The sequence below is a fragment of the Bos indicus x Bos taurus genome, chromosome 1 (genome assembly GCF_003369695.1).
Source record: "Bos indicus x Bos taurus breed Angus x Brahman F1 hybrid chromosome 1, Bos_hybrid_MaternalHap_v2.0, whole genome shotgun sequence".
NCBI classification, from domain to species: Eukaryota; Metazoa; Chordata; class Mammalia; order Artiodactyla; family Bovidae; genus Bos; species Bos indicus x Bos taurus.
Window position 1 is genome coordinate 64,912,898 of NC_040076.1, and position 18,284 is coordinate 64,931,181.

General features: G+C 44.5%; 1 protein-coding gene across 1 annotated transcript in view; it reads right to left on the minus strand.

Moving 5' to 3' along the window:
* Window positions 1–18,284, minus strand: part of FSTL1 (follistatin like 1) — a 56,956-nt gene that overhangs the window by 9,412 nt on the left and 29,260 nt on the right. Inside the window, exons 3-7 of the mRNA XM_027530435.1 lie at window positions 8,375–8,479; window positions 6,079–6,208; window positions 5,215–5,247; window positions 3,792–3,922; window positions 273–391 (exon numbers count right to left, since the gene is read on the minus strand). Coding sequence (XP_027386236.1) covers window positions 273–391; window positions 3,792–3,922; window positions 5,215–5,247; window positions 6,079–6,208; window positions 8,375–8,479 — 518 coding nt within the window. The remainder of the gene's footprint in view (window positions 1–272; window positions 392–3,791; window positions 3,923–5,214; window positions 5,248–6,078; window positions 6,209–8,374; window positions 8,480–18,284) is intronic.

Below are 18,284 nucleotides of genomic sequence, written 5' to 3' on the forward strand. Positions count from 1 at the left end.
TTTGCTCTGACGTGATCATTAATTTTAAAACTACTTTCTTCTATTCCTTGCGAGTTCTGGCCAAAAACACTAACTACTTGATCAGATATCAGTGGTGCTCAATGTATTAGTTCATAATGTTCACGGAAGAGATCAGGACAAAACCCTATTTCGCTTTTTAATTCACATTGACTTTGACACTGGAGGCTCCTTGGCAGGTAGGAAGGGGTTCAAATCCCTTCTTATACAGCCTCCCCTTGTGGGCCTCTCCCTGACCCCTTTATTCCACTCACCTGAGAAGCTTGTTGTTCTCCTGGTCTGCATAGGTGGTGATGTTGATGGCGGTTTCATTTTGCTCCACAAATTTCAGAAATTCGCTGGAGTCCAAGCGAGAGTCACCATTATCAAAGTTCTAGAAAGGAGATGAAGAGATCTTTCTGGAACGTTTTGTAAAACCTCAATTCTATCATCCCTCCACTCAGTTTGGCCCATCTCTGGTTCATCTTGTTTTTAACACAGTCCAAACCTGCTCTGCCCTTCGAGGAACAAAGCCTCGAAGCCCTGGGGCACCCAGAAGGCACCTGTGCCCCAAGATGAGAGACTGAAAGTGTCTGGGCAAAGGCTACTGAGGGCCTTTCAATCCCAGACCCTGATAAGGAAGGCAGCCTGAACCCAGGCCTTTGCTGTCAAGGAGCCTGGGGGTGCTTTGGAGGTCTCTGTAGCCCCATCCCTGGCACTATCCTCCAGACATTCTTGAATTCACTCCATCATCCCATGTTCTCAAACCCTAATGATCATGGAACAACAGACTTGTGAATCAGAATCAGTGTTGGAGCCCAGGATGCCTATTTCTAACAAGTTGCTTGTGAACAGTGATGTAGGCGACCCTCAGAGCTCACTCTGGGAACCACAGGATCATTTCTTGCTGCTTGATTTCCAGCCTTCCTGGCTAGCTCTCAGTGCTTACCTCTCCCATTGGTACCCTTAGCCGACCTCATCAAAGACAAAGGCCCCTGTACGTTATCCACATCAAAAACCTGCCTTGTGGAAGTGGTGCAAAGCCCCCCACCCTGCCGCCGTGTGCTGTGGGCCCCACTGTAGACAGTGCAGGCTGTCCTTGTGGTCCAGCTCACGTTCCATGAGCACAAGGCAAGGCAGAGTGAGCTCAACATTATGCTCCCTTTGGCAAGATGGTCGACTGAGACCTTAGCCACCTGGGACCATTCGGGATGCCCAGGCCCTTGCTGCAGGTGGAGGGCAGCAACTTCAAGGCTCTGATCAAATTCTAATTTAGATACTGCTGCTCTCCAAAATATTTTTAGTGGAAAAAAAATATTTTTTTCAAAATTCCTTCCCTAGGCTGCCTCATTCTGCTACCCTGGGAAATAATCAGCACCCCATGTTACTTTCAACGTGGCTCTCCAGATGGTGGAAGAGTTTCTGGAAGAAAAGGCTGCACAGGTTTCCAGGTAGAAGAGAAAGATACAGCTACTGACTCTGATGCAGGACTATCACATATCATGTATATTCTACTCTAAGGCTGTCAATCTTCTAGTGGCATGTATGACAGTTATGTATAAAACAACTCTGGGGGCCCTTGCTTAATACCTATTTATTATTCTTGTCCTAATTCCTAGGAAAAGATCTCAGATGCTCTCTCATCACTATACTTTTACCCTGGCTCCAGTTTCAGCCCTGTTCACCAGGAATTCAGGGTGTGTGTATGTGTGTGTGTGTGAGAGAGAGAGAGACAAGGTCATAAAAGGCTCTGTGGCTCTGTGTGTGTGTGTGTGACATGGTCATAAAAGGCTCTTTCTACCCGAGGCCTTCCCCTCTTTACTCTGTTGGGCTTTTGTCTAAAAAATAATTACTGAATCACCAGTTGAGATGAGAGTCTGATTTTGGTCTCATTCAAATTCCGATTAGATTTCTTTTGCAACTAATTTGATGTAAGGAATGTCAGCTGGGCTGGAGGGGAATTCACTGGCTCAGAAACAGTCTCTGTGAGATACAGATCGCTTAGCAACAGGCAGCTGTTTGCCTAGTGGGGAGAGGACTCCCTTTGAAGATTGTACCATATGGTTCTTTGATGATCATCAAGTAGATTGTGAAAACCCTATTTTCTCGGAGGACACTTGGAAGAGCGAGCATTGTGTTTGTCACTTATGAGCAAGCTTTCTTGGTTAGGATGAGAATGCTCTAGAGAAAAGGTACTTTCTCCAGGGGCCTTGCAGTTTTTAGACAGGCACCTATGAGAGAAAGTTATTGCCAGAGGGGGTGGAGATGTGTGGGGCCCTGGTCCTTGCTGCTGCTACTGCTGCTGCTGCTGCTAAGTCGCTTCAGTCGTGTCTGACTCTGTGCGACCCCATGGACTGCAGCCTACAAGGCTTCTCCATCCATGGGATTCTCCAGGCAAGAACACTGGAGCCCTTTCCTTCTCCAATGCATGAAAGTGAAAAGTGAAAGTGAAGTCACTCAGTCGTGTCTGACTCTTAGCGACCCCATGGACTGCAGCCTACCAGGCTCCTCCATCCATGGGATTTTCCGGGCATCAGTACTGGAGTGGGGAGCCATTGCCTTCTCCCCGCTGGTCCTTAGGAATCAAATTAATAGCACCTTCCAGTGATGCCCAAGGCATGTTCCATCAAGGGGCCACTATGAACAGTTAAAAGGTCCCAAGAAGTCTCCTGGAAAGTGTCCTGGGCCCCATGGCTCCTGAGCTGTAATGACCAAGCCGAAGTCACTGCTCACGACAGACCCAGCAGGTGCTGTTCACTTGGCTTTCAAAAAATCATTTTCTTTAGTTTCTCCTCCTGTCCAAATCTCCTGGCTCAGCAATGTGTGTTTTTCTGTAGATAAGGAACTACCCCTGCTCCCAGAGCTCCCTGATATGGGAGTGGCTGAGACAGAAGACAGAGAGGGCTGTGCTTTCTCTTCTCAAGCCCCTGGAATCCAGAGAGACCGACTTTCTGCCACAGTGAGAAACTTCTACTTAAATGAAGTCCTAGATGACCAATATCCTATTTCAGTCCAACACCGTATTTCTCCATCTCTGGGCAGGGGGTCCATGATGTCAGTTAACAAGAGGAATCCACAGACGAGGCTGGTGTTGACCACACTTAGTGGCCACAGAGTTGCCTAGAAGTCCCTCATGTGTGTGGGTTGCTTCTGAGTCTGAGCTGGTCAAGCCTAGGACACACCATGGAGGTATGTGAGGGCATCTGAGGATGAGCCTTGGAGGGCCTCTATCCAGAGATGTGACTGTCTGTAAGTGATGGGGGCTTTCGTGGCTATGCGGGAACGCGGGCGCCTGAACATGTGTCTGTGTGTACGACAGTCTCCATGTGGCATGCACACCTCTGCATGTGATGGTGTGTTTCTGTATGTGGTGTTTATCTGAGTGTGATGTACATACGTGTGTATGTTCTTATCAATCAGCTGGAAGAGCGCCCTTAACTTCTTCTTTTAACAACTGTCTCAAGCTCTCTGAAAGATCTCTATGGCATGGCCGCCCTATTCATTGATAAATACTGTTTCCTCCCTCATTTTCCTTTTGGAAAGCAGCATCTCTCCTCCCCACAAGTGGAACAATCTGTTGCTTCAACCAAACACGATGGGAACATCAGTTTCTAGGTTCATGAAGAATCCTGGACCCATGAAATACGAGTCCATTGATTCTCCTCAGATGAAGAGAAACTCTGTAAGCCATGGAGGGTCAAGTTAAAGACTTAGAGAAAAGCCAAACTGGGTGGGAAACAGGCTGAAGTGGCCTGGGTCTGAGAATAGGCAGCCAGCTCTGTGTGCTGGGTTACCTTAAAGTACTTGTCTAGGATTTCACTGTAGTTGCTGCCTTTGGAGAACCAGCCGTCTGGAATGATCTCCGCTTCCAGCCACTGGATGATGCGACGCCGGAGTTCATCGCGGTTGGACTGATAGCAAACGACTGCAGGAAAAGGGGTCGGCTGAGCAGTGAGGACTCCAATGTCACCCAGCACCCCTTAGCTGGTGGGCTCAGTGCCTGGGGATCTGGTATGTGTCATCTCACTGAATTTTCACAGCAACCCAGGGAAACAGGACTATTACACACATTTACAAAGGAGTCAATCCAGGATACTGGATTGTATCTACCCAGGATTCAAGCCCATGTCTAAAAAATTTATACAGTTTGAGATAGTTGAAACAGAGATTATGCTTAGTTGAGAAAAAAGTAAAAAGAAAAATAAAGGATATTTTCACTAACTTTAGAAAGCCAAGAGGGAAAAAAAAAATCAATCAATCAATCAATAGAACAGCTCTTTTGGTTCATAGATGAGCTGAATTAATAATGAATAAGAGAGAACATTACAATTCTTTACGCCACTGGATTTTTGATTCTTTCTATATAGCTTTTCCCTCTTTCCCACTTAAAAACTTCTACCATTTAAAATCTTATCCTATATTATAAACAACAGAAAATGAGGTTGGGGAAGGGCATGTTGAAGCCCTGCTCTGGACAGCTGTTTGTTGTAAGCCACATGGCAACAACAGGTGAGGCTGAAAGTCTAGTGGACTGGGAGGCAGAGAAGGGAAAGCTTTGGCAAAAGGGAATTCCCAACATATGTTGGGATGTAAAAAGGGCACTGAGCCAGGGAAATAAAACTGTGGGCACTTTTCCCCACTCTGGCACTTTCTGGCTGTGTGACTCAGGGAAATTCACTTAACCTCTCTGAGTCTCAATTTCCTCATCTATAAGGTAATTATAGTAACTACTTCACAAGGTTACATGAGGATCTAAGGAAAAGTATATGCTAAAGGAGTCTGTAGCTATAAATCGATGAAATCTTAAATTTGTATTCATTGAAAACCATGGAAGAAGATCTGCCATTTCCAATTATCCCCTTTCCAAACCAGCTGTGCCTCCTGATTCTGCTTGTCCCGTGACACCCACAGGTCTCACAGGGCACTGAAGGAGGGACTCAGTGGCTTTTCCATCCTTGCAGTTCAATCATTACTCAGCAAAAATGAAAAACACAGCCAACACTCTGATCCAATCAGCTGCTTTCCATGGCAAGTACCAAAAAATGCAGTACTGCAGCTTTTCTGAACTATGTTGAGGAGCAACCAGTTCTGGGTCACAAGCTCTGACACATTAAAGATCTTGTGAGCTTTGCGGGTAGGGATTGTGGAACATGGAATTTCCATCATGAAAAGAATTTCCACCCTAAATGCACACTGTAGAAAAAAAGAGGTACTCACCTGGGCTGGCAGAAGGACTTACAGATTTCTTCTCTGTAAGACAAAAGGAGAAAATGCATAACATAAAGTGAAGAAAAAAGAAAATTCTATGTATTGCTAGGGTTAAAACTGCCCATATTAAGGGGCCACTTATATCTTTTCATCATTTTGTCTTGAATCCTTGTCTCCTCTCCTTCCAAGTCCCAAGTATGGGGATCATTTCTTTCCTGCTTTGTTTGAATTTTGAGGCCACTGAGCTGCCCTCCTGATATCACACCTCCTTTTGTTAGATTGAGGGGTGGGGGGCTGCTGGGACTTTGAGAATTCATACAGAATCATTACGGACAAAGAAATGCAGTGGAGACCAACATGTGGGAAACAGCTTCTTCTTTCTCCAGAGAAGTTCAAGGTTAGGCAGGAGGCTGGTGTCTAATTAGCAACAAGCTTAGAATCCCTTCCCTTTTACTCTGATAGCAGTGGTTTGAGTGTAAATTAGAGGAACTATATCATCAGGGCTGAAAGGTACCCAAATTTAAAAAGCACAAGATATGTGAAATTACCTGCTTTCTAAAGAGGTACAGAATTCAGCTAAATACTACCACACTATTGATTGTTGATGTGGTCCATATCCACTATCCTTCTCCAGACAGTGTGGGAAGCCACCTGGGGGCTCTGAGGCAGGAAGGGCAGGGTAGAAGCAGGGCCACCCAGGGCAAACCCAGCAGGCTCATGAGCACCAAGGGGATGCCTTTCTAAGCAACTGGGTGGTCCCCACAGCTTTGGGCACTATGTTCGGGGTGGAAAGAACTCCAGGAGGCCAAGCCACACTGCTCCTTCTCTGGCTCCCTGGCTGGAGCTGCAACATGGGATGAGAGCACCATTTACCTTTGCAGTGTCCATCATAATCGACCTGGATTTTGGATCCAGTGAGGCAGGCATCTCTATGCAGCTCACAGTGGTTGAGGTAGGTCTTGCCATTGCTGCCACACACAGGCCTCTTGTGAGGTTTGCATTGCTGAAACAGATAGTGGAGGATGCTGGTACAGTCAAGGCTGAGTCTGTGTGTGCGCCACACACACACACACACACACACACACACACAGCCATCTTGTGAGGCGTCCTCCCCAGCAGAGATGACTTCTACCCTGCCAGGGCACAGGGAGCCTCAGCTCTGGCATCAGTGACCCTACCCTACTCAGTGTTGGAGGGATTACATCACCTTGCAGTCCCTCATGGTGCTCTGTGCCGATCCTGGCCCTGGGTCATCTCTTCTATTCAGTGAAAAGAAATACCCACTCCTTGACCCCAATCCTATCAAATTAGCAGGAAGGGCATTTTGTCAGAAGTCAGGAATCTGGATTATCCGTCACTTTATCACTTTGTAGAAAGTCATTCAATGTCTGGATATTGAAAAACCCCTTAAAATTCCAAAATTTTATGACACAAAACAGCCAGAGCTGGAAATATGGAAACATTGAAAGGAATGTTTCCACAGCCCCCAACCCCCATTACCCCAATTCTTCAATTATTTCAGGGTCTAGCTATAAGAATCTTTGCTCTGTTGCTTTATTTAGTATTTTGTTTTTCTCCTAATCTCACAACGGTTGTTTTCAGGCAGGGAGAGGGGGTGCCAGGTCTTTGTGAAGTGGGACAGAGGATCCTTCTGGACCAGGAAATGGACTAAAGTTCACTTGGCAGCTTGATTCTACTTTGGCTATTAAAGTGCCACAGTGACAGGCAAGCTTAGTTTCTTTACACTTCTGTGGTTTTTGAAAGGGGGAAGGGGTAAGCAAGTTCTGCTTAGACCTAATAAAGACATTAAAACAAAACAGAGTAGATATGGTGAAAGAACATAGGACCCTGGAACTGAAGGCAGGTCAACCTCTCCAATTTATAGACTGGAAAACCAAAGCCCAGAGAGACAAACTTCACTTAACCAATATTTATCATTGGGTTATTAAGATCACCCACTGGGCAAAGCAACTTGGGCCCTGAGCAAAGCCAAACATGGTCGGTCTTCAGGGCATCCAGCGGCAATTAATTTGCTTAAAATCACACAATGGTATGTGGCCAAGTTGAGGTTAAGTTTCTGGACCCTAAATGGCCACAGAGTGGCCAGGTACACCACTAGTGAGGACCTTCCAGAATCCTTAACGGATCTGGTTTGCAAGTTTTTGAGTTGAGACTTCCTTTCTGGGACAACGGGTCGGGATCCTTCAACTGGTTACTAAAGTGGGTGAATTAACTTGCAGCAATATGGATGAATCCAGTCTTGGGTTCTTCTGACAGAAAGAGGGGAAAAAGGCACACATCCAAGCTGTTTATGTTCGCCAAGAGAGAGAATTCTGCCTACAAAAGAAGTATTTCTCAAAAGCTCACTTTGTTTTTTAAATTTCATTAAAAACAAAACCAAACCTGAAAAATCTGCATTCCAGCTAGTATTTTAAAATGTGCATATCCTTGACCTAGCAAGCCTAGGACTCAACCTAACAAGTGGGACTCAATCCTATAGAAATAAAGGCAACAGCATGTAAGAATATTTGGCCAAAGACATTACTGTTTATAATGGTAAACAACCGGAATGTCCATCTGTGGGAAAATGATTACATAAATCTGGTTCTTTTATATCACTAAATATAACTGAGCTATTACAAAATGAGAACTATATGTGCTGACCCATAGAGGGTTGTGTTACATATTAAAGAGTACAAGACGCAAGTTGCATATATCTAGATCTGTCTACATTATGATCTCATTTTTGCATAAAATAGGGGGAAACTCTATATATTTATAGTGCAGAGAAACAAAAAAAACTATGTGGAACAAATATACACAAACTATTAACACTGATTACCTCAGACTAAGGGGATTTGAAGGTTATGGGGGGAGATTATTAACTTTATCTTTGCATAAATGTCTTATGTATCACTTATAAAAAGCAATTGTTAATTTTGTAATTTGAAAATCTTATAAAGCTAAATAATTTTTAAAAGGAAAAAAATCCCTACATTCACATCTGATTTTTAACCTCTGAGATAAAAAGTTCACGTCTTTCAGAGAGTCAAGGTGTGCTTTTATAAAGATGACAAAATCTTTGGCTCTGCTCTGTAGACGGGTAGCTCCAGTGAGGTAACCACATGGCCTTGGCCACCATCCTCTGGCTCTCGCCCGCAGTTCTTACCTCGATGCAGAGGCAGGTAGGCTCTCCTTTCTCTGTGACTGCACATTCCCGGCCAGCTCCACAAAACACATTGGCACAGATCTTGGATTTGCTCCTTACTTGCTCCTGAAACACAAAGCCATCAGGGAAACACGGTCCATGGGAGGAGCCCGTCTCTGGATGAGTCAATGGTGGTGATTATCTCTCAGGCTTGGGTGTGGTCCAGTCGAGGCTCCTGGTGCTGAAGGGTCCTGCACAGCCAGAAGTTCTCCCTGACAGCCGGCATCAGTCTTGCTAGCACTGCTCCTGCCCAGGCCCAGCTGCCTATGAATCCCTAAGACTGTTTCTCAAAGAGCAAGTGCATCTTTCTAGCAAGCTTCCTTTCTTCTGAAAATGTTTACTGAACACCCATTAAATGCTAGTACTAGGCTAAGGACTGGAGATATAAAGGCACAGTCCTTGTCCTCAAGAAGTTCCAGGGCTATCCAAGGAGACACAATAAAGAGACATCTAGAAAGCAGTGGGGAAGTGTAACAGGACGGCAAGACTCAAACAAGGCTTTCTGAAGACAGGTTGCCTTCACTGACTCCTAAAGGATGACAAGAATAAGCCAGGCACAAATGGAAATGCTTGAGAGAAAATACAGGTATCTGAAGGACCAAAAATCTCACTGAGTAGTGTTCAAGGCACTGCCATCTCAAAAGGCAAAAGAAGGATGGCTAAGCCATAGGAAACATGCATCTGCTGTTATTCACATGGTCTCATGCAGCCCCTGTCCAAGTCTGCCTCCAACTTTAAGATCAAGAGGGCTGAAGAATCACCTGACAGAGAGAATTGTTCTCAAACCACTTGTGGTCAGACACTCATGTTCAGACACATGCAGCAGAACTGACAAGGCAGGGAATGGTCCCAGTCTATGCCACTGAGAATGTGGATGTCCATAGGCACTAACCTGTCAGTGACACAGTCCTTCCCTCATATTAATTGGTGGCAGAAAGCCAGCCCCACCTCATCTGCCACTCAGGCCAGTGGTAGTGGAGGCTGAACAAAGAAGTACGTTTTTTCTCTAGCCCTTTTCCTGACTGGCTGGGCAGGTAGTCACTAGGGCCTCCAGGCTCCTGTCCACTGGGGTAGCACTGGCTGTGGAAGAACCAACAAAGATGGCAGAGGTTGGGATGGGGTTGTGGGACTGGCTATAGTAAAGGTGGGGGGTGGAAGCTAAGATTCCATCCTTCGGGAATCCGTCTGCCACGTCACGCAGAGAACTCACAACCACAAAGCTTATAACTGTAAAATTCTTAGTTGGTAAATGTTCTATATCCAAAGCAATAAACAAAAGTGGATGATGACAGCGGAGAGGCTATGTCTAATACAGCTGGTCTGCTGCCACCTGGAGGCTGCTTTGCAAATTCCAGGTTATTTTCTCTCAGCCAGCTTGCCCATGATGCAGGGCTCCCATTGGTCTAGAAGCTCTTGCTATGCTCTCATTTCATTGGTTCACAGGTTGTTGCTAAACCCATTCTTTTTTGTATGTTGCTAAGGAGAATTCAATAAAGCTGGCAGGGAGAAAAGAAGTAATTCCCAGAAGGCTGGGAGTACTGGAGAATTGTTATTTCCTAAATCAGGAGTGGAATATAAAATTGAGTCTATTTGAGTATATTCCGGCTAAGGCCCTCTTGGAAACTGTGCCTGGGAATGGCAAGCAGGTAGAAAAATGAAGAGGAAAAAGGCTGTCACTGACCAGTGTGAAAAAAAAAAAAACACAACTCCCCCTCTTCATGAAACAATATGCTAATTGAGGAATACAGACAAATATATACCCACAGCGAGTATGTCACATGAATAAAAGACACACTAATGCATAAAAAAGCATGCTCAGACACATGCCTACACTCAAAGGCACACCAGCAGATAGCCCCACAGGGAAAACACCCACAAGACTTTACCACTTACAGGGTTCTTGCCTGGAGAATCCCAGGGACGGGAGCCTGGTGGGCTGCCGTCTACGGGGTCGCACAGAGTCGGACACGACTGAAGTGACTTAGCAGCAGCAGCAGCTGTATGTCTGTAATTAGTCACTTTAATTCTTTAAGCCTTGGTTTCCTCATCTGTAAAATAGGGGTAAATACTAGCCCTGCCTTGTGAAAATGAAGAGAGAGAATGTATTTGGAATTGCGTCATAAGCTGTAAAGCAAATCTGCCTGTTAAGTATTATTCATGTTAATGTTTATAGAGCTTCCTGCAGAATAATCTGTGGCATTTACAGAGCCTCTTTTTATCTTATGTTTGCTTTTAGTGAGTATAAAAACTAAAAGCTTTTACTGATAGGTCAAATTCAACCCAAGTCATTTTTCAGAAATAATTATCAAAAATCCATTTGAAGAAACAGATACTGTTTACTTAAAATATAATGACTAACATTTGAATGTTGTTGTTTAGTTGCTAAGACCCCATGGACTCTAGCCCACCAGGCTCCTCTGTCAATGGGATTTCCCAGGCAAGAATACTGGAGTGGGTTGCCATTTCCTTCTCCAAGGGATCGTCCCAATCCAGGTATCAAACATGCATCTCCTGCTTTGGCAGGCGGATTCTTTACCAATGAGCCACCAGAGAAGCCCAATGTCTGAATAGTACTATTTACATTTACAGTGTTTTCATGCCTAAAATTTCATCTTACTGTGGACAACCCTACAAAAACATGCATATTATTAACCACATTTTATAGAAGAGGAAACTGAAGATGGGAAGGTCGAGTAACTTGCCAAAGGTCCCACAGCTAAAAATGAGGAGCTAGGATTCCAACCCAGATCTTCAGACAATAGATGTCTAGGCTCTCATTTATAAATGCCTGACACCCTGCTAAGTGATTTTCATTATACATGATACATTATGACAACATCATAGACATCATAACCATCGCCATTTTACAGATGAGGGAACTGTGCCTTAAGATGTTAAATAAATAGAAAGTGACACAGCTAGGATTCTAGACAACCAAAGAGAAAACTGTTCTTTAATATTTATTTTCATACCTAGAAGATTGGAGGTTAAGGAAATTATGATGGGGAATTGATTTGCATAATTAGCAAATGTCAGGTGAAAGTGCTTAAGAGTATGACAGAGAGTTAGATTTGACTTCCACCTCGATCCTCTGCTCCTTACTTGCCAAGGTTGTAGGCAAGGTACTCTCTGTAAACCTCAGTTTCTGGTATGTAAAACGGGAGCACTGATCTCTGTGAGGACTGGGAGGGTTATACAAGACGTGCTGCATACAGCAGAGTGCCTGCCACACATCAGAAAGCATCCATAATTACAGTGGGCAACTGATGTTCAAACAGTTTTCCCACTGAGATGCCATCATCACTGTGGGCTGTCAAGTCTCCACCCATCCTTCCTTACAATGAATGATAATACTGAGAACTGCACTGACTGGATGGAAAAATCCAAGGACCTAACAACCCCATTATCCTGTTTGAAGACCACAGAGAAATGCTAGCTACACAAGCCTTTCTCTTTGCAGGTGGCTCATCTGTCAATAGGTGGCAATCTCTCTCTTTGTCTTGTGGAGCCTGGCACCACTTGGAGCCGCAATGCAGAAGTGCAGCTTTGGCTTTAGCAGCTCCTCGCAGCTCTGTCCTCTCATGGAGATGTGGGGAAGGGGGCTGGGAGAATGGGCAGGTCCCCCTTGGGCATCAGGACACTACGAACCAGGAATTTGCTGACTTGGGGAAAAATGTCTAACCTGAAGCCCTCATAGCACCCCTGCCCCCTAATTCTGTCCATTCACAGGCATGCTGTAATGCAAGAATCAGCAAGGAAGAAAAACTTTCTTTAGAGAAGAGGTCTCTCTTGTGTTATTAAAAGCCTTTCTCCAAGCCCTATCATCTCTGGGAGTAGGGGTGTCAGGACCACCCTCAAGGCTTCTAGAAAGTTCCTGAGACGGTAGATAGTCTTGCCCATCTGCTGATTCTGAGTGGTGGGGTGGGGGACACCTTGAGAGGGGATAAACATGGCACGAACATGCTCATAGTACAGGACAATGGCTGCCTTGTGTGTGAGTGGAGGAGGGCATGGTGAGGAAGAGATGAGTTGGGGTGTCAGGTGGCAAGAGGTGGGTCTTGCCAAGCAGTCTAGGGGGCTCGCTGCTGAATCTGATGCACAAAGAGGACCTTGGGAGGCTTGGGACAGGTGTCATGATGAAGGTGGTACTTTCAGATATTATTTCTGGTCCCTTCCAGCTGGGAAATACAGACTCAAAGTGCAGGGCAGCCTGGAGAGAAGCTGCAGGCAGAGAAACCTGCCAGGTATAAGGCAGTAAATCTTTTGGGAGTGACCAGGGCCTAGGGCTAGTATTAATCAGAGCCCTTGCAACTGAGTGAGGCTCTTCACAGATCGCTCTGTCCTCACAACATCTTGTAGGTTTCCATATTTTTAGTCCCATATAACAGAGAGGGGGGCTTCTCTTGTGGCTCAAATGGTAAAGAATCTGCCTGCAATTTGGGAGACCCAGGTTTGATCCCTGAGTCGGGAAGATCCAGAAGGGAATTTCAGATTCAGAAAAGCTCTGTGATGTGCAGAGACCACATTAACTAGCGAGAGCTAAGTCAGGATTGGAACACAAGTCAGCCTGACCCCAGAGCCTCGACAGTCCCTTATTGGGAATAGTTGAGGACATGAGCTGCAGGGAGAGCGTACAGCTATAGGAGCTGGCACAGGGAGAGGTCACAGGTGCCGTGCAGCTCTCACAACTGAAATAGATTTGTCTGCTCTACCACCAGAGCAATTTTAGGAATTGGGTTCCAGGGCCGTATGAGAAATTCATCTATGCAGAAGCAACCACATTGGCATAGGAATATTCTCTGGGAGTGTGAGCTCTCAGGTACATGAACCCATAAGTCTGAATATACACCTGTGAGAGTGTGACTGAGTAGGGAGATGGAGTATGTTCTGGAAGGGTGGACACCATGATATATTGAGAAAAATCAACAAAATATCTGCTCCCTATGGAGAGATATATCAAGTTCTAGCTTTATCCTTCTATATCATTTCCCTCACTTGCTTTTATGTTGTTTTCATTATGTGTTGTATGCCAGGCTCTGGGGGTTTGATCTCATTAATTTGCACAATGCAAATTCTCCTTGGAAAAAATTGACCAGAACACATTGCTGACTTTTACCAGGGAAAAACTTCTCTGAACCTCTGCATGGTGATAATGACACTTTTTAAAAAAAATTTTTTATTGGAGGATAATTGCTTTACAATATTGTGTTTGTTTCTACCATACATCAACATGAAACAGCCAAAGGTATACATATGCCCCCTCCCTCCTGAACCCCACTCCCATCTCCCTCCCCATTCCACCCTTCTAAGTTGTCACAGAGCACTGGGTTGAGCTTCCTTCGTCACACAGCAAATTCCTACTTGCCATCATTTTACATATGGTAATGTATATGTTTCTATGCTATTCTCTCAATTTGTCCCGACCTCTCCTTCCCCCACTGTGTTCATAAGTCTGCATATCCACTGCTGCTGCTGCTGCTGCTAAGTCGCTTCAGTCGTGTCCGACTCCGTGCAACCCCATGGACTGCAGCCTACCAGGCTTCTCCGTCCATGGGATTCTCCAGGCAAGAACACTGGAGTGGGTTGCCATTTCCTTCTCCATATATCCATATCCACTGCTGCCCTGCAAATAGGTTCATCAGTACCATCTTTCTAGATTCCATATGTAAGTGTTAACATACAACATTTGTCTTTCTCTTTCTGACTTACTTTACTATGTATTATAGCCTTTAGGTTCATCCACCTCATTAGGACTGATTCAAATGGGTTATTTTTTTAAAGCTGAGTAATATTCTATTATATATATGTAGCCCAATTTCTGTATCCATTCATCTGTTGATGGACATCCAGGTTGCTTCCATGTCCTAACTATTCTAAAAAAAAAAAAAACTCTCCAGAAAGTAGGCATAACCCAGGTGGTGCTAATGGTAAAGAACCCACCTGCCAATGCAGGAGACTTAAGAGATGCAGGTTCGATCTCTGGGTTAGGAAGATCCCCTGAAGAAGGAAATGGCAACACACTTGAGTATTCTTGCCTGGAGAATCCCATGGACAGAGGAGTCTGGTGGGCTACAGTCCATGGGTCGCACAGCTGGACATGACTGAAGCGACTTAACATGGCATGGCACCTCAACATAATAAAGGCCACACACAACAAACCCACGGCAAACATTATTCTCAATGGTAAAAAACTGAAATCATTTCCATTAAGATCAGGAAAAAGACAAGGGTGCCCACTCTCACAACTACTGTCAACATACTTTTCGAGGTCCTAGCCACAGCAATCAGAGAAGAGAAAGAAATAAAAGGAATCCAGATCAGAAAAGAAGAAGTAAAATTCTCACTATTTGTAGATGACATGGTACTATACACAGAAAACTCTAAAGATTCTACCAGAATATTACTAGAGCTAATCAGTGAATGTAGTAAAGTTACAGGATATGAAATTAACACACAGAAACCCCTTGCATTCCTGTACACTAACAATGAAAAATCAGAAAGAGAAGTTAAGGAAACAATCCCATTTACCACTGCAACAAAAATAAAATACCTAGGGATAAACCAACCTAAACAGACAAAAGAGCTGTATGCAGAAAACTATGAGTCACTGATGAAAGAAATCAAAGATGACACAAACAGAGATATACCAAGTTCTGGGACTGGAAGAATCAATATAGTGAAAATGACTATACAACCCCAAGTAATCTACAGATTTGATGCTATTTGTAGAGCAATTTTAACTAGTTTGTAATTTTTACTATTGCCTTTATTCTCAAAACCTCTTAGGATAGGAAGGAAGGGGTTACCTCTAAGGTCGCTCCAGATATAACATCCTGTGATAAAGAAGAAATGGAGGCTCACAGCTGTATTGACAGTTCCAAGACCTCATGGATACAGAACTGTGTCCTGAACCAAGGTCTCCAGACTTTAATTCCAGCCCTCTTTCCAGTAAACCACTATAACTCTTTATAAATCAGAGTTAGAAAAGACAAGGATCCAAGGTCTAAAAAAAAAAATCAGCAATTATTTTTGCAATTGAAAAAGATTCTTTGCAAGCAAAGGGAAAACCAAGTAGAGGTTTGCAAAACCACCAGTAGAGGTGATAGTGTGTCTGAGTCTCTGGGTCGAACAGCATTAAGTCTGAACATAAAATATGCTTTGAATGTTTAAAAAAGTCTTCTGAAGTAAAACAATTTCTGGAAGAACAGTGTGCTTTGGCAGGGGTTGGAAGCTTATAAGCAAAGCCATAAAACTGTCAGCTTAATATACCATCATTTCACTAATGTGAACTGGGTAGGCTCTGTCCCTCCATCCCTTTCCTTCTTCCCAACTTTCTTGTTGAAAAAAGAAAAAAAAGCAGCCCTACGTATGCCAAGGTGGAATTTTGGCTCCCCTTGCCACTATTCTGTGACAGAGCGGCTTTGTTGACATGAGAAAGACTCTCCCTGCATTGCCAGAATTAGTCATGGAAACTTCACAGGAACACGAGGGCCCCTCAGATACGCAGAGCACCACAGAGTTGGGGACAAAGGAATTCACAGAACTGGGGGGTGGGGGCGAGCAGGAGGAGACCTGGGTTGGGCACAGGGTGGAGGGCTGTTCTGGAATGGAGCCCAGTAGCACAGGCCGGAGAAAGCCAGGGGAAAATCCAAGCCACTTCAGGACCTTGAAACCTGGCTGGGGCATCATGTGACTTTGCTCAATTCTCTGCGATTCTTCTCTGAAAAGTTGTGTTGCTGCATGCTACATATTCTAGGGAAGAGGAGGAAGGAGTGATTTCTTGCAGTTGCTCTGACATGCTTGGCAGGAGGCACTTGGTTTGCAGGGACTGTGCCCCGCTTTGTGTGTGCTCACGACCAATCCCTTATCTCCAGGTTTAGGCACCAGAGCCAGACCTTGGTTTTGCAGGGCCTGCAGCTTAAACAATTTGATGGGCCCTCCTTATGAAAAAGAATACATACGTAAAACTGCAAAATTGGGCACAGGGCTTTGGAAGGGGCCTTACAAGAAAAAGGACTGAAACTGAAGCTTAATTAGCTTCTCAGTTGATCTGACTCGCTATATACCCTGTATTTTCTTCATAAACATGGAGGCTTTGAGGCCTTCAATCTATTAGTCAGAGCTCTATTTAATATTTTATGCACATATAGCTTATCTCAAGTACACTAAACGCCTGCACACTGTGGCTTCCCACAGGCTCACCACATTGTCTTGCCAGAGAAAATTCTCAATAAACATATATATATATATTTTTACATTAAATGTCATTTGGGGTTTTTCAGGTTGATGTCAGTGTCAGTGGCTGGTGACAATGCACTCTGATGTTTAGGGGAAAGCGTGGCTGAGCTTTATGATATCAAAATAAGGGCTGCGCCAACCCCAAGAGGATTAGCCTTAAGATTAAAAAAAAAAAAAAAACTCTATTATGGATCTGTCACTCAAGAATGACCTAATTTTTCATTATATTCATTTTGTTTTTTTTAAAAAAGTATTTATTTATGGCTGTGCTGGGTCCTTCTTGCTGAGTGCAGGTTATCTCGAGCTGCAGCGAGCAGGGGCTAGTCTTCGTTGTGGTGTGCAAGCCTCTCCTTGTGGTTGCTTGTCTTACTGCGGAGCATGGGCTCAGTAGTTATGGCTTAGTTGCTCCACAGTATGTGGGATCTTCCCGGATCAGGGATAGAACCCATATCCTCTGCATTGGCAGGAGGATTCTTAACCACTGGTTACATTCAGCTTCTATCATAGCTTATGGGATAGCACATTTTCTACTCACGATATGATAATATATTATGTGCCCGGAAATGACTACTTTCAAATTTCAAATGGGACAAGGCTGTTTACCTTAATCACTGTCTTTATTATTTTACAGATTCTGTCACATTCTCTGAGCGCTGGCCCTGTCAGACAAGGATCTACACTGCCACCTTCATATGGAAGCCCTCCCACTTTCCCAGCTGCTCAGCACCATCTCTGGAATTGCCTCTCGCTTCATACATTTCTCTTGACGTGGCCCAGATACAGCATGGCCGACTGGATGTCTGGTTTCTATGTAAGTTCAGTTTTCGGTCTCCAGTCAGAGCACAAGTACACAGCAGCACTGAGTAAGCACTTAAAGAGTTAAAAATATGCCAGGCCCTTCCACGTGAACTGAAAACAACCTCACAAGGATCTACGAGGTTGGAGGATTCATCCCTGTTGACGGTGAAGAGACTGAATCTGAGTTGTGACTGAGGTAAGAGTCAGCCCAGGAGGCGCTTCTGCTCTCATGCCTTCAGGCCATAGTCCACCACAACGAGCTGCAGTCCTTCTGGGAGTGCCAGGCTGTCTCCCCGACTCAGCACATCCAGTGACTCCACTCTGACGCACAGGGGCTACTAACAGTCTTTTGGACTGTGTGGGAGAGGGCGAGGGTGGGATGATTTTGGAGAATGGCATTAAAACATGTATTTCATATGTGAACTGAATCGCCAGTCCAAGTTCGATGCATGATACAGGATGCTCGGGGCTGGTGCACTGGGATGACCCAGAGGGATGGTACAGGAAGGGAGATGGGAGGGGGGTTCAGGATGGGGAACATGGGTACACCCATGGTGGATTCATGCTGATGTATGGCAAAACCAATACAATATTGTAAAGTAATTAGCCTCCAATTAAAATAAATACATTTATATTTTAAAAAATGAATTAAAAAAAAAGAAAGAGAATTCCAGAAAAAAAAAAAAAGAGTCCTCAGAGTGACCCCTGGGGATTCCCAAGATCACGTGTCAGTCTTACTAAAGAGTGCTTTTTGTACGTTCCCTAGTTTCACCATTCCATCCTTCAGACCACTCTCCACCCTGAATTATTAGTCTGTTGAACATGATATTCCTTT